This window comes from Accipiter gentilis, chromosome 8, assembly GCF_929443795.1.
Source record: "Accipiter gentilis chromosome 8, bAccGen1.1, whole genome shotgun sequence".
NCBI classification, from domain to species: Eukaryota; Metazoa; Chordata; class Aves; order Accipitriformes; family Accipitridae; genus Astur; species Astur gentilis.
This window is the reverse complement of record NC_064887.1, coordinates 14196775-14211433: the sequence shown is the minus strand read 5'-3', so window position 1 is coordinate 14211433 and position 14659 is coordinate 14196775. Positions and strand designations below refer to the sequence as shown.

The 14659-nt window shown below is 41.2% G+C and overlaps 2 protein-coding genes across 16 annotated transcripts in view; one reads left to right on the top strand and one right to left on the bottom strand.

Annotated features, from left to right (window-relative positions):
* The window catches only part of DNAJB4 (DnaJ heat shock protein family (Hsp40) member B4), a 34570-nt gene extending 27217 nt beyond the window's left edge, over window positions 1–7353 (bottom strand). Inside the window, exon 1 of the mRNA XM_049809062.1 lies at window positions 7205–7353. The gene's annotated coding sequence lies outside the window, so the exon portion shown is untranslated. The remainder of the gene's footprint in view (window positions 1–7204) is intronic.
* Window positions 7354–7607: 254 nt separating this feature from the next.
* FUBP1 (far upstream element binding protein 1) overlaps window positions 7608–14659 on the top strand; it is a 37900-nt gene continuing 30848 nt past the window's right edge. For 10 of the 15 annotated variants that reach the window (XR_007507089.1, XR_007507087.1, XR_007507085.1 and 7 more), the window contains exons 1-9: window positions 7608–7846; window positions 9039–9129; window positions 10121–10183; window positions 11033–11071; window positions 11416–11455; window positions 12266–12315; window positions 12408–12479; window positions 12763–12820; window positions 14455–14617. Coding sequence is in view for 9 of the 15 variants with exons in the window: in XM_049809049.1 (XP_049665006.1) it covers window positions 7733–7846; window positions 9039–9129; window positions 10121–10183; window positions 11033–11071; window positions 11416–11455; window positions 12266–12315; window positions 12408–12479; window positions 12763–12820; window positions 14455–14617 (690 nt within the window). In the remaining 6 variants the exon portion in view is untranslated. The remainder of the gene's footprint in view (window positions 7847–9038; window positions 9130–10120; window positions 10184–11032; window positions 11072–11415; window positions 11456–12265; window positions 12316–12407; window positions 12480–12762; window positions 12821–14454; window positions 14618–14659) is intronic. The other 5 variants (XR_007507088.1, XM_049809052.1, XM_049809056.1 and 2 more) reach the window with 3 other exon arrangements.

Sequence of the window (14659 nt, the reverse complement as noted above, 5' to 3'; positions counted from 1 at the left end):
AACTATTTTCTCAGTCCTGATGAAGAGAGGAACTGCAAAAGAAGCAAGCCACTTGGAAAAACGACTCGGCTACATTGTATTGTTTTCAATTGTTGTTATACTCAAACAAGATGAAGGTTATTAATGCATTACCAAATAAGGAACTGCACACATTTTTGCTGTGGACATGTGATCACACTGTTCTTACATAAGCAAAAGGAGATGGTCACACTAGATGCTTTTTCCAGAGTGTGCTCGACAAAATACCACCCAGCTGCTCTGATTCACACAGCTAGTTTTACATGCAAGGCTGAAAACACATACCCTGAACTGTTGTATAAAGACAGGAATCTGAAAAGGAGATGTCAGAACAACTCTGTTCAACCTGAAAGGAGAACATACGTCAGTAAGAATGTACTACTGTTCACCTACAGAAGACAGAAATACAGGCAGCCCTAGTTATATTTATCAGAATCTGCTGTAATAAAAGTAAAAATAGTTGCTCATTAGCCTTTCCAATGTTTCAAACACATCTCATTGCTCGAATGAGGTTTCTTAGTTGTTTTTTCCCCCCTTAGTCAACCTAGAAGAGTTTGGGGAAAAGATGATGGGCGGGGGGGAGTTTAATAGACCTATTTTGCAGTTAATCTCTTAAATGACTTTATTCCTCTAGATTAAATGGTGCATGCCTAGCTAAGAGGTAAAAGAAGGTACAACAGGGAGAGATGAACAATTAAGCAGAAAAATGTCTAGGTGTTCTAAAGCAATAATGCTTTAAAGCGATAGCAAGTTTCAGCATCTATTCTACTAACAGACTACAGGAATTCTATAGTTTGGTGAAAATTTTCCCTCAAAGTCATAACAGAAGTTCAAACTTTGCATGGTAGCCAGTCCTAGAAAGGCATATTGCTGTAGAAAGTGACATATTTTCTTTTTAACCTTTTTCCTGCCCTTCTGGAAAAAAATGCAGTATAAAGAACAGTGATGAATTAAAGGACACCTGCAAATAAAATGTGTCATTTTCATGACTAATGAAAACATTACACAGAATCAGTTCACTCATAGGACAATCCTAACAGACAACAACCTGTACAAAGGAAGTAAAAGATCTCCTCTTTATATTCTCTGCAGAAAATACCAATCCATAGCCAAAAAGTTCACAGGTGCATGTTTTTTTGTTTAAACTAAACTTATGGACCCTCCTGTGTTCTCACTCTTCATCAAGTCATACCATGACATCCACATCACTGGTTTTTTAAAGCAATATCAGAGATTAACCCACCAACATTCATCCCTTTCCAAGTCTATGCAGCAGTTATTGAAGGCTCATTTTTAAATACAACTAGGCTTTTGACAATTACACCAAGATACTTTTTACCAATAGATAATGAAGAGGCAATTAGACTACAGCTTTCCCTAAGGTGCCTTTGGATATTAATTTGTTAAAGAAAAAATATCCTTACACATTCACAAACTTCACTGCAAACTTTTTTTTTTTCCCCCAAAACATACATGTAACCCTTACAATAAAGTTTAAGGGGATTTTCAGGTTAGGTAAGCTTGCCATAGTCATGGTTTTATGGACTGAAGGGATTAGTTATTTAGAGCTTCTAAACCATCTCTTCCATTTTTCCTTCCTCACCCTCAGAAGAGATACACCTTTCTGTGCCATTTTTTTAATTCACACTACGATACATACACAATTTAGTAAAAATAAGGTGCTCTGACTCACAAATTAACAAGTACAGTTGTTAGCTGTAACTAAACAGTAACAGAAAGAATACTACTAGGGATCAGGCCTATGTAAAGGGAAGTAAACCAATCTCTTTAAAGTAATCAAGCTTTTCCCACTTCAAGATGACAATTCTGAACACTACTGCCTTAATTCAACAAAATACATATTTACACAGTTATTAACAGGACTTTAACGCACATTCTTCAGTGCTCTGAAGGGATACAGGGATACAGTAGACACTTCTATCCTCTACAGCTACTACTGCATTAATTACTTGTTCTCCCTTTCAAAGTCCCTCAGCCTCCATCTCTGCCTTTCTTAATCCCTATTCATATGCAACTTCCATGCCTAGCTCCATCAATCAACTTATTTCAAGCTAGGCCTTTCACACTTTTTCTCCCCCTCATTGTCCCCCATCTGGGAGGAGTTTTGCAGATGTTAACAGCAAACAAATTCTCTGGGCTCTCCTTCCCATGACATCCACACAAAAACATCCAACCCCCTTGAACAAGTCAGATGCTGAAGACTGATGACCACATTGTCATGCTGACTAATATTACCCAGCTGCCTTTTTGCATTACATTCTTTCTATATGGTGATGCACACTGTATCATTACATACTTCAGTTGTATTTAAGGAAGAAGTGCATGATCTCTGATTTATCCTTCTGTATTTGTGACATACCTAATGCAATGGTGGCTTAATGCAATTTGATATCCTTCCATAAGCTAGTCAAAATTTTAGAGGCTAGATCATATTAATCTTTTACTGCTCAACTGTTCTCAAGCCCAGAATCAAATTTGTTGGTAGACCTCAACAGAAACCTTGGTGCAAAGACCCCTTCTTCCCTTTTAAGTTTTACTATTAAATTTCCTTTCAGCAGCTCCAACCTACTTCTAGCTTTAAATCAAATATGAAATAAGATTCACAAGATCAAAATGTGCAAGACAAGTGCTCTAAAGAATCTACAATTTTTACACAGCTTTTCTTCAAATACTTAATACAGTAAAACTTCTGCTAAGAAAAGCAGCATGACTAAAGGTAAGCCAAAGGTTTGGGAGTTTTTGAAACTCAGGATATAAAAGTTGGTACACAAGGGACCAGACATGGGCTTACAGAGCAAATTCACTCTTGCCCTTCCCCCAGAAGCCAAGAAGAAAGCTGAGTTATCATCACCGAGTGAAGGCAGATATGACAGCAACTGCAGCAAAGCAGGCTGCCCTTCCTCTTCAACACTCCCATCCTCTCCCACAAATACTTTTTCCTATCGCCTCCAATTCCTCAGTAGCAACCCATGCCTCTGCATTTGTCTGGAATGAAGCATAATAGGAATATCTGCTGACTGGGAAGACACAGCTGGTCACCACTTGGATCATCCTGGGTAGGTGAATTCTGCACAGTAATATTATTTCAGTATTAAAAACTGTTCCACTTCACCCTCATGTCTCTCGAAAGAGAAGATAATTATGAGCATTGTATAGATTTTGTAGACAGTTTAAGTTATACTTTAACGTTACAGTTTTTCCACCAATATATTCTCATTCAGATCCAAATCGTGGATCTGAAATTTATAATTACTACTTCAGTGCACATGTAGCAAAATGAAAGCTCATGACAGATCAACAGTTGTTTGGGTATACAGCATATGCTGAATCTTCTCTCAGTAGTTATTTAAGGGAGTTTTCTACTGATAATGTTGCAGGTCCTGGATACTCTTTGCCAGTGCAGGAGCACCAGCTGACAGGATCTTAATCAGCAGATCTAAATCTCCCAAAGTGATGAAATCATCAGAAACCAATTGCAGATTTCCCCAAACTGTCTAAGACTTGCAGAAAGCATAGCTGGCATATGTAAAGCTATCACAATGGTTATCCTTCTCTGATAGTTAGAGACCATGATCACTTTTCCTATATAGGTGTTTAGTGTACTGAGGAAAAGCTAAACAAAACACCCTACCCAAAGAGTTGCAGAGGCAACTTTATAAAAAATGTAATCCTTTAGTTTATGACCCTGTGAGAGGTCTCCTTACGCGTACTAGTAAACCACTTCTTTCAGGACTGTCGTACCCTTTGGCCTGGTCACCGCAGATCAAAGGTGAAGTCAATTGTTAAAGGGGAAAAAAACCCAACAAACCTAACAACCCAACAACAGAACAGGACTCAATGCAAGCATGCACTGAAATGTCTTAGTTTATCCAGAGGACTGGGGTCAGTTCCATACTTTTACATCTATGTTTTTGCAATACTTGAACTAGCTAATTCAGAAATACCTCGAGTACCTTTTGGTAAGGATTCCTTCATACACACAGTATTGGATAAAAAACAAAAGTGGTTCCTCTGAGGTTTTTTTTTCTTCCCAGAACTCTCCATTACTTAAGTCTGTGACAATCCACACGACACACAAAAAGTTTTCCGACTTGTCAGATTTTTCATTTAAACTAGCTACTTCTCAGTAATTACATCTACCAAAATGTTCCAGTCTGACAATTACTGAAAAAAATGACTATGGCTTGAAAACCATGAGAGATGTCATTATCTAGCAAGTTTAGTTAAGGGAGACACCTTCCTCCAATCTCCAAAAGAAATACTGAAAGACATTTTAAAACTCCATATTCTCTGTTACTTCTTATGCTGTCTACTAATTACTAAAATTCTGAAAGATAAGTGGTAGATTACTATACATCCTTCTTTAGTAAGCATGAGTTACTGTAGAAGTGAGGCTTATTTTACACAGCAAAACCAAAAGTTCTCATGTGCTAGCAGCACAGTGCAAATATTAGCTTACCAATCTACTACATTTAATTTCTTATAAGGCAGATTTGAAAAAACAGGCAATGACTAATTGTTGCAAGTGAGAAAGCAAAATAACCTAGTGTATGCTGCTTTAACAAGTCAGCAAAGCTCTTGAAAGAATATTGCTGTGAGCACTGTTAAAGGGTTAGATCCTCACCCCACTCCATTAAGAGATTAAAAAGAAGGAATTAATCCCACAGGGATAATTTTCTCAACAGAAGTATCATTTAATAAAGGGCAATGGAGATAGAGTGCTTGAGAAATGGGTTTCTAGCAGATAGGTTCTAAGTGCCATCATGGGAAACAGACAGAAGCAACTCTTCAACTGTTGATAAAGGTCATTAGATCAACTTAGGAATGGTGAAAATAAGGGCATAATATTTATACAGCATATAAGATTTAAGATCTTACTGCTCTGTAATTTGCTAAATTTCATGTTCTAACTATCTGAAGGGCCTAAGAAATACAGTGACTTCAAGAAATTGGAAGATTGAGGAATCATATCTACTAAATAGCTCAGCTTTCAAATGAAGCATCACCTCAAACAATAGTAAAAAGCTGATAAAAATTTCCAAAATTAACATTCACTTATCATTAGTTGTTTATGAATGCAAATAGAACACTTACAGTACCAGACAAAAGCATTTTCATTAGCCCAAGGCATAGCAACTGCTTCAAAATAACACCAGTGCTATACAGCTACTGGCTTCTCATAGAACTTAGCAAAGAATCATTAGCCCATTTTGTAACAATAAAAAGCAAAGTACATAGATGCTCCTCCACATTTTCTAGTAAATGAAGAGCTATAAAAGACATAGCCAGTAGCCAGTATTAGCTCCAATGCATCATAGTCAGCCACTGTTGCTCAACTTAATTATTTGCATAGTATTGGCTAATATACATAGCCCAATTCCCAATAACAAAGGAAATGAAAAAATAGTTCAAGGTCAAATTATTGTTTAGAAATAGCAGAGTCAAGCAAAAAATGAAGTTCCCACTTTCCAAAGCTATTTTTGCTTTCCCCTCTGCCCCCCGCTAGCAACACTATATTAATAGGAAGTATATGCTAATTCTTCAGAACAGGCTTTTTCAGCAGAAGTATTTCAACAGCAAGTTTCACTTAGCTCTAATTATAGGCTGTAAGCTGCCTAGAAGCATGTAGGAATTTTAGTTTTGTGGAATATACTAATCTTAAAACCCTTTTGAGCTATATTCAAAAGTTTTATAGAAGGAAAAAAATCTAGCCCGTATTTTCAGCTTCCTTTGGTGAAGTTATCTGGACTGGAGATGCAGGATAATCTGACCTCAGCAGCCGCACTCTTGTCTTAAGGTCTACTAAAATGATCCCATTTAGAAACAGCCAGAACTGAAGGGACCAATGAGAAACTAGGAACTTCTTAAGGCAGCATGGAACTACAAGGCTAGCCAAAAGAGAAGACGGCAAGACGCATTTTCTTACACAACTTCAGCAGAGTTGCTCCCTCCCTGCATGTAGCCCAAAACTAGGCAAAGTCCAAAACAACGGTTCCTTAATTAAAAGTACTGACAACAGAGAAACAGAGACTCATTTAGGTTGGAAGAGACCTCCCACACTTCAGTTTAAAAGCACATATGTTTAATAAGAAAAAGGTATTTATGTAATCCAGGCACCCATTAAGAAGCTACAGTTCAATGCATACAAATAAATTTTCAAAAAATTGCAAAGCATCCCATCAAAACGGTACAGAAAGCAGTTGCACAGCTTAGTTCCCCCCTTCAGTATTATCTAGTCTCTACTGCTATGATATCTAAGTAGATACTCTATGACCTTATCGAGATGTGAAGCCTTTGAAAGACTGTCATCCATATTCAGCATGACAGTTCATCCCCACCAGGTCACGGGACCTAAACAGGGCCCAGATTAAAGCACTACTAGCTCCCATTTTTCATTAAAGCTTGTGCTTGCGCAGCCAAGAAAAAAACGCCCCCAACTGTAAAAACCGTACAGTAACAACGGCCGCTTTCAACTAAGAAATAAACAGTCGTAGACACTGCGGGAGGAGACGAGTGAAGCCGCCCGAAAGGTGGAAGGAAAAAGCCCGTCCCTTTCCGCGGGGCGGTGGAACAGCCCAACAGCCGTTCAAAACAAGCGTCGGGCGCGCCCGAAGGGACCCGACGGGCAGAGAGCCGCGAGAAGCGCGGCGGAGGGAGCAAGCCGCCTCACCGCCCCGAGCGCCGGCTCTGCCCCGCGGCTCAACGGCTCTGCCTCTGCGCGGGGCTCGGGAACAAGCCCCACGAGGCGCCCCTCGCCTCTCCAACTACCGTAAAGCCCGCGCCGCTAGACGCCAAGGTTTCTCCCCCGCAAACGGAGCTCGTATTATTTCCCCTAGCTGCCCCGCGTCACACGGCGGGCACTCTGACGGCGCCAGGCGGCCGCGCGACGCGGGACACCGCGGCACGCCATTACGAGGAGCCCCTCCACAGGGCACCGCCGCGCTAGGGCGGGAAAAAGGCCCGGCTCCCCCCTTCCGCTCAGGGCACCACCGCTGCTACCCTCGCTGCCCCGTCCGCAGCCAGCCCGGGCGCCAGTCGGGAAGGAACAGAGCCAGCAGCGCGCCGAACGCCTCTCCAGGCGCAGTCTGACGCGGGCAGGCGGCCAAGCCGCAGCGCTACCGGCTGCCCTCGGGCCCCCCTTCCATTACCGCCCTCACGCACTCACCCGACTGACGCCGCCTCAGCCGCCCCCCGGGCCAACCTTGCTCCCGGCAGCCTCCGCGCCTCAGGCGCAGCTCCCGCTCGGGCACCCCGGGCTCGAAACCAAATCACGCGAGATCTGCCCGCAGCGCCTCCAGCGCAGCACTGCGCTCCCCCCGCTCCCTCCCCCCCCCTCCCGCGCCACGTGACGCTCCCAGCCCTATCAACCGGGCGTCTCTAACGGTTCGCGCCGCTATGGAAACATCGCGAGCTCGCCGCCCCCCTTCCGCGCGCGCGCGCCTCCCCTTTCCCCCCCCTCCCGCAGTCCCCGCTGGGCGGGGGAGCGGCGCCGGCCAGAAACGCCGCGAGGTTTCTTCGCCGTTCTCCGGCACGCCTATGAAATCTCGCCCGAGGTCTCGCGAGGTTACGCTGCTTTCCCTCCCCCCTCCCCGAGCACGATGCCGCGCAGGAATGTGAAAGGCTCCCGCCCGCCGCCATTTTCTCTCTTTCTTGGCAGGCAGCGAGTGGGGCAGGAAGCGGTGGCCGAGCGAGTATGGCGGACTATTCCACGGTGCCCCCTCCTGCTTCGGGCGCTCCCGGGGGAGGCGGCGGTGGAGGTGGAGGAGTGAACGATGCCTTTAAAGACGCGCTGCAGAGGGCTAGGCAGGTGTGTGCGTGTAATGTGGCTCTGCCAAATCAATGGGCCCTCGGGTCCCGGAGGCGGCCGCTGACCAGGCCGCGGTGCCCGAGCCGCGGGAGGAGTTAGCGGGCAGCGCCCTGACGAGGCTCGGCTCTGGGGAGAGCTGAGGAGGGGGCCCCTGCGCCAGTATGTGTCTGCGGGGCGCAGGGAGGGGGGAGCTTTGTCCCGTCCCCTCACCCCCCTCCGCGCACGCCGTGGCGAGCGCCCGCGCCGCCCGCCCGCCCGCCCGTCCTTCCTCCTCGGGCGGTGAAAGGATTTTCCAGTCGCTCCGCGGCTCCATCCGCTCCGCCATTGCCCGCTGGCGGACTGGGCGCCCGCAGTGCCGCGGCTCGGCCCGAAGCGATCCGCGCCATCGCGGGGCGGCGGGGGTGAGGGGAGCGGCGCTGCGGGGTCCCTGCTGCCGGCCTGCGAGGAGGCCAAATCTCGGCCGGCGACTAGCGGCGCGCCGCCTTGCCTTATCGTCAGCCCGGCGCCTCGCCGGGCCGCTCGGGCGGCGGAGGGGCAGGAGGGAGGGCGGCTCCGCCGCGCGGCCCGTATTGTGTTCCCCGAGGCGCCCTCGGTGCCCGCTAACCTGCTCAGACCGGTTGGGAAGCGCTGCGGCCTGCGGAGCGAAGGCGGCGAGGGCTGCCTTTTCGGAAGTTCCTTATCCCCGAAGTTTTATTTGTAGCTTTTGCACCACGGGCGATGTTTTTCGTTATTTCTCGGGCAGAATTTTCGCCTCGTCTGGTAATAACCGGCCGCGGGTTTGGCAGTTCTTGAAGACCCGGTGTAGTCGGGAGTGCTAAGGTCTGCGATAGTTTTAGCGGTCCGGCCTTCTGTGAGATACCGCAGGGTTTCGTGAAGAACGGGTAGAAAAGAAAAAAAGTCTCTTTTAGAAAAAAGTTTCTGGTGTTGGAAGGGCAGGATTATTTTTTTTTTTTCAACCGATGAAGAAAATACAGGAAGCTTTGCTGTTGAAGGATGAGCACCAATGTCCTTCAAGACTTTAAAAAAATAAAATCTCTGTGAGCAGCACCGTTTCTAGCAGCAGCCTTCTATTTACTTATTTGAGGTCATTTTAATAGGCATTGTCTAAATCGCTCAAATCGTTTAGAAGACCTGGAATAAATGAGGGCTGACTTCTTTTTTTTCCACCTCACAACATCTGCCTTTTGTTTAGATTGCAGCAAAAATTGGAGGAGATGCTGGCACATCAATGAATTCAAACGACTACGGTTATGGAGGACAAAAAAGACCTCTTGAGGATGGAGGTATGCACTCGTTACTGCTGCATTTATTTTTGTTGAGTATAGCCACGGAGCCAGAAAGATACCAGGTGGTTTTTTTTGTTTGCGGGTTGTCTTTTTTTCCATAGCACAGCATTAAAACATTTTGTTCCCTTTATATATAGATCATGACATGCTTTTTCATTTTCAGTTTAATGGGGAAATATGTTTTAAACCATTGTGCTCTAACCCGAAGTGAACATAAGCGTGTTTTAAAGTATTTTAAATGTGGTTTCAATGCCGTAAAGAGGAAAATGTATGCCGGGGAGGGGGGCAGATAAATTCATGGTTGAGAAACGCTTACACAGGTATGTTATTTAAGTCTTTTGTTGTTGTGTAGGACTGATTACAGTTTGTAAATTACAGTTAGAGTAGGAAGTGCTCACTCCTTAAACTTGTTTCATATACTTTATTACTGCACAGTTTCAAATAAAAGAATGAATGCATTTCATTGTAAAAGCATAGGACTTTAAAAAAAGACAGGAAAGTAAATTTTCTACCTTGTAGACATTTTTGCTTAGTCTAATATTTTAAGTCTATAGCATGTGTGAACCCTGATAAGATCATACTTAAATCTTCTAACTTGTTGCAGCTTTTTGGATTTGCCTTATACTGCAGTAAAGTTTTCTTCTGAAATGTGTGTGTGTCGTCTTCTGTCTCTTACTAAGCAGCCAGTTTGAACTTAACAGGGTTTGATATGTTCAATATACACAAAAAATCCTGGCTAAATTGTGGAAAGAAATCTCTGAACTTGTTGAAATGTTCTCACAGGTCTCACAAAAAAGCAATGCCTTTTTTTCCTTTAAGAGGATTGAAACTCAGTCTACAGAATGTAACTAAGGCTTTATATCAGGAGTTCTTGTGTCCTGTAATAAAGTTTTTTTTTTCTATTAACGGTGAGGTTTTTAATATACAAAAATGAGCTAATGATGCTTCAGATGATATATGTAATGTATTCTTTTTATTTTATGTGTAGATGGCTCTTGGACAAGTCCGAGCAGTACAACACACTGGGAGGGAATGCCCTCTCCTTTTAAAGGCAGGAATTTTTATTTATTACCTGTGTTTAGTATGTAAACATGACATAAACTAGTGGATCTTTCTGGATTGACACAAATATTTCTTGGAATATGTGTCTGAGTTTTTGCTGCACATAAATTATGGTGGTTCATATAACCTTTATTTTGGGGTGGGAAGGAAGCATCTGAAGTCTTAATCTTTTCAGATATAGGTTAATTATGCCTTTTACTCCTTTACTGTACGGAAAGGATTTGGATGGTAGTGATGTAGTTGCTTTGAATCTGCTTTTTTTTTGAAGTTTTATGCTATGAAATGCTTGATATTTGGATAGGAATTTCATATCGACATTTTAGATTGAGATTGCATTGCCATGTGATACTGTTGTATTTTCAGATGTTTTATCTAGATTTGTGGTCATTGTCAGAAATTTTTTTTCTTTAAATCATTGTTGATTTTTGTATGGATTTGATTTTTTTCTTCTTTTTTTTTTACTATAGAAGCATCATTAGCTTGAGCAACCAACAGAGCTAAACTTTGTTCCTTGTCTTGGTTAAGTTTCAGTGACTGGGTATCTATGAGCAATCTACAGTGTGTTCTGAAAACTGCCTTTTGTTAAACTACTGAATAGATATATGGAAAAACCTAACATCTTTTCAGCTATACTAACCAAGTGCTGAGTGTTCGTGAGATTCTTTCTTTTATTCAGATGATCAACTCCCTGAAATTGGAGGAAAAAAAAAAGAAAGAAAAGGAAAAAAAAAAGGAAAGGGGGACTAAAATACACTGGAAAGTTACAATTCACACTAAAAGGTGTAAACACTTCTTGAATTTCTTGGCAAAAAAAATTTAAAAAATCTTAATTTTGCAGATCAACCAGATGCTAAGAAAGTTGCTCCTCAGAATGACTGTAAGTAACTTTTATTTTGTTGCCAAAAAAACCTAAACAAGTGTAACATTGCCAGAACAAGAAATTGAAAGTGTTCTGGTAGGTGATGCTTGAATCAATAAGATCAAAAAAATGGCTGGGGGTTTATTTCTTATTTTCTTGAAGCAGTGTGAGTCTGCTTTATAACACTGACAGTGATGTTAGCAACAGTTCAGAATCTTTTTAGCTGTTTAAACCTCTTGATAACACTTCTTGAAAAGTCAGCTTGGGCACAAGTTGTTACAATGAAGTTTTATTATCAAAGGAGAAGCTTAGTTGTAAGTTATACTACTTGTTTGAATTTAATTTTAACTATTTGTTTATAGCTTTTGGAAATCAGCTACCACCGATGCATCAACAACAAAGGTAAGTGTCACACTGCAGAGTTTCCTTTTTACTGAAAGAAAGCAGTTTCAAGACATTTTTCTGAAAGAGTGGTATCAATGCATAAAGCAATTACTCTTGTTATTTGTGTGATCTGTTGAAATTTAGGTTCAGCAAGTCCCAAACCAAACACTTAAAATGCATCTACATTGCTGTCTTTTTCTTTCTCTTTGCAGCCTAGGCTGTGTATCAAGCTTAGGAAAATGCGTTACTTATTTTTACTGCTTGAGCATAGGTAGCATAACCAGAGGGTGGAAGCAGACTTAAGGGGAGGGGGGGGTTGATGCTGTCTTGTAAACAAAAAGGAAAGCTAATGGATTTTAAAAAATAATAGCTGCTCTGTTAGTTACATTTGCTACAACTTGGTTTTCTCCACTCGTATCTTCCCTAAACAACCACATCCATCTATTATTCTTATGCTTTGGCTGGTTTGGGTAGATGAGATGCTTAAATTGTGTATTTTCAGCATACTTCAGTGGATATACAGATGAAACTTAAAATGCTACACTGGCCTTTTCTGTACCCCACATCTGTTAATAGTAAAGAGGATAAAGGAAAACCCAGATTGATTCATATTATTACACTTGAAGTCTTTGTAATTAGTTACTTTTTATGTTGTCATTTTACTTAGTACTGTGCTTGCATAATGACTTTTAAAGTAAATGGGAAGCAAGTAAGTCAGGGTGATAGTGAGAGCACTAGCTTTCTTTAGTTTAATGGGAGGATATGTATAAATTTAATGCCAGTTTGGTCTCTGAATGGTTGTTCTGTTTCATTTAACATTCTCTGTAGGTCTGTGATGACAGAGGAGTACAAAGTTCCAGATGGGATGGTTGGATTTAGTAAGTAGTATGGATGTGATGATGTAGTATAGCGAGGGATGTTAGCAGATACTGTTACTGCAAACGATCTTTCTATATATTCTTTCTCCAAGTAATTGGCAGAGGTGGAGAGCAGATCTCGCGCATACAGCAAGAGTCTGGCTGTAAAATACAGATTGCACCAGGTAACTATTTGTGAGTTTTTTCTTTGTTTATTTTACTGGGGTTTTTTGGTAGAAAGTTCGGAAGGCTGTGATCATTGCTTCTAATTGCCTGAACCTCCATTTAAGGTACATTTTAATGTTTTGTGATAATTGCGATTAACATAGTCCAAAGAAATGCAAAATGTTGTGATACACTGGTTATTCTACTTCAGTGAAGTTCCAGTCATTTGCGTATTATGTTTAATTTCATAAGCTCTTTCTGACTTAACACTACTGCTAATTTGCTTTTATTTTATGACCATAGATAGTGGAGGCCTGCCTGAAAGATCATGTATGCTAACTGGAACACCAGAGTCTGTTCAGTAAGTAAAACAAATTCTGTGTGTTCATATTTAACTGTGCAATACATTTCATTTTTTAGATCTAAATATAGTATCTAGATAGTGTGTTTTATAATACTATGTTTTTCTTCTATTGAAGAGGCAGTCAAGTGATAATTAAATGTATACATAAGAAAAAAAGTCTTTAACCTGCAGTCAGATCCCTCAGCATACTTGGAATTTTAAGACAAAAATATGGAACTTCAACTTTTTCAAGTCCAAATCTTGTTGTAGATAATACTTATCTAACCATGCACTGATTTCAGCTTGAGAATGATATGCGTGAATGTATATTAAAAGAAACGTACGCTGAAAAGAAACTCTTTATTAACCACGAATTGGAAGATCACAGGGAAAATGTGGAAAATCGGTAATGTGTAAGAGTAGGAGTTACTCAAAGCCCAGTGCATCAGAGTTCTTAAATGTCTTTGGTATAAATTATTGTATACCAGAAGTTATGAAATTGATGTCTATGTTTGCTTTCCTGCGAAGGGAAGAGGATGATAGCAATGAAGGGGGGTTTTTTTTTTTTTGGTTGGTTGGTGGGAGTTTTTTTACTGGCACAGAGGTTATATAACTGCATGAAGACCAACTTATCCTGGCTTTGCTAGGAAAGATCTTAAGTGTAGTATATTTGGTATTACCTCATTTGTTAGCTGCTCCCACTTTATGTTTGCAAGTAAGGCCTGCAGCTACATGTTTTCATTCGGGAAAGCAGCATGGCATTCTCCTTTTATGTTCCAGCCAAGCAGGCTGCTGTTCATGAAGTTGTTCCTTTATCGGAATTTTCTTTCTAATTATAGTTTCTTCTGCTCACATATTAGAGGGAAGAGTTTTTAACTGATGTTACTATTGTAGTCATGATTTTACTCTGATGGTAACTGACTTACGTGTGTGGTGAATAGATGCTTGCTTTTGTCCATCATTCTGGTAATGGTTACAAGTACAAATGTCCTTACTTTGCATGCTGAATCAAGCAGCAGCTATCATGGTACTTGGTATTAAAGCTAGGTTTATTTTTATGGTTTGGGGTTTTTTGCCTCTTATAAAACTTAACATAAAAAAGATCTGCCTTAAGATTGGTTATTAGTAGATTAAAGAAGAATTATTGTCAAATGAGAGGTTACCCAAATTACTACTGAAATTAAGCAAAGTTAAAAAAGCTTTCTGTCTTGTGATTATTTTTTTTTAATGCACTAAAAAAGGTAAACTGTAACAACTTCAAATCTTCTAATTAACACAGATATTATGTTTTTTAATATTTTAATGGACAAGGTTTCCATGTTCTGTTTTGAGTTAAGGGTTGATCAATGTAACTGTACTCAGGGATGATGGTCATGTTTGAGGAGGTGACTCAGTTTCATGTGTTTGGTCAGGAACCACCTTTTGTATTCTGACTTTGGGGTGGTTTTAGGTCTACCACATTATCTTGTAGTTAGTTTCTTAAGTTACTGTTACAGATTTACTGAGTTTGCCTAGTATTTCTTAGTGATGGTAATTCTATTTCATCTGCAGAAACTTTTCAAATAAAAAAAAAAAAATCCAAGCAGAATAGGTATGGGCAAGTGATACTTGTAGGAATAAGTGTGTTTATAAATGTATATATTCCTTCACAGATCAGCAAAAAGATTGCTTGATCAGATAGTTGAAAAGGGAAGACCTGCACCTGGCTTTCATCATGGTGATGGACCTGGAAATGCAGTCCAAGAAATTATGATTCCAGCAAGTAAAGCAGGATTAGTTATTGGAAAAGGTGGAGAGACAATTAAACAATTACAGGTATATATGTATCTTCTTTTAAACATGATGATATTGAATCTG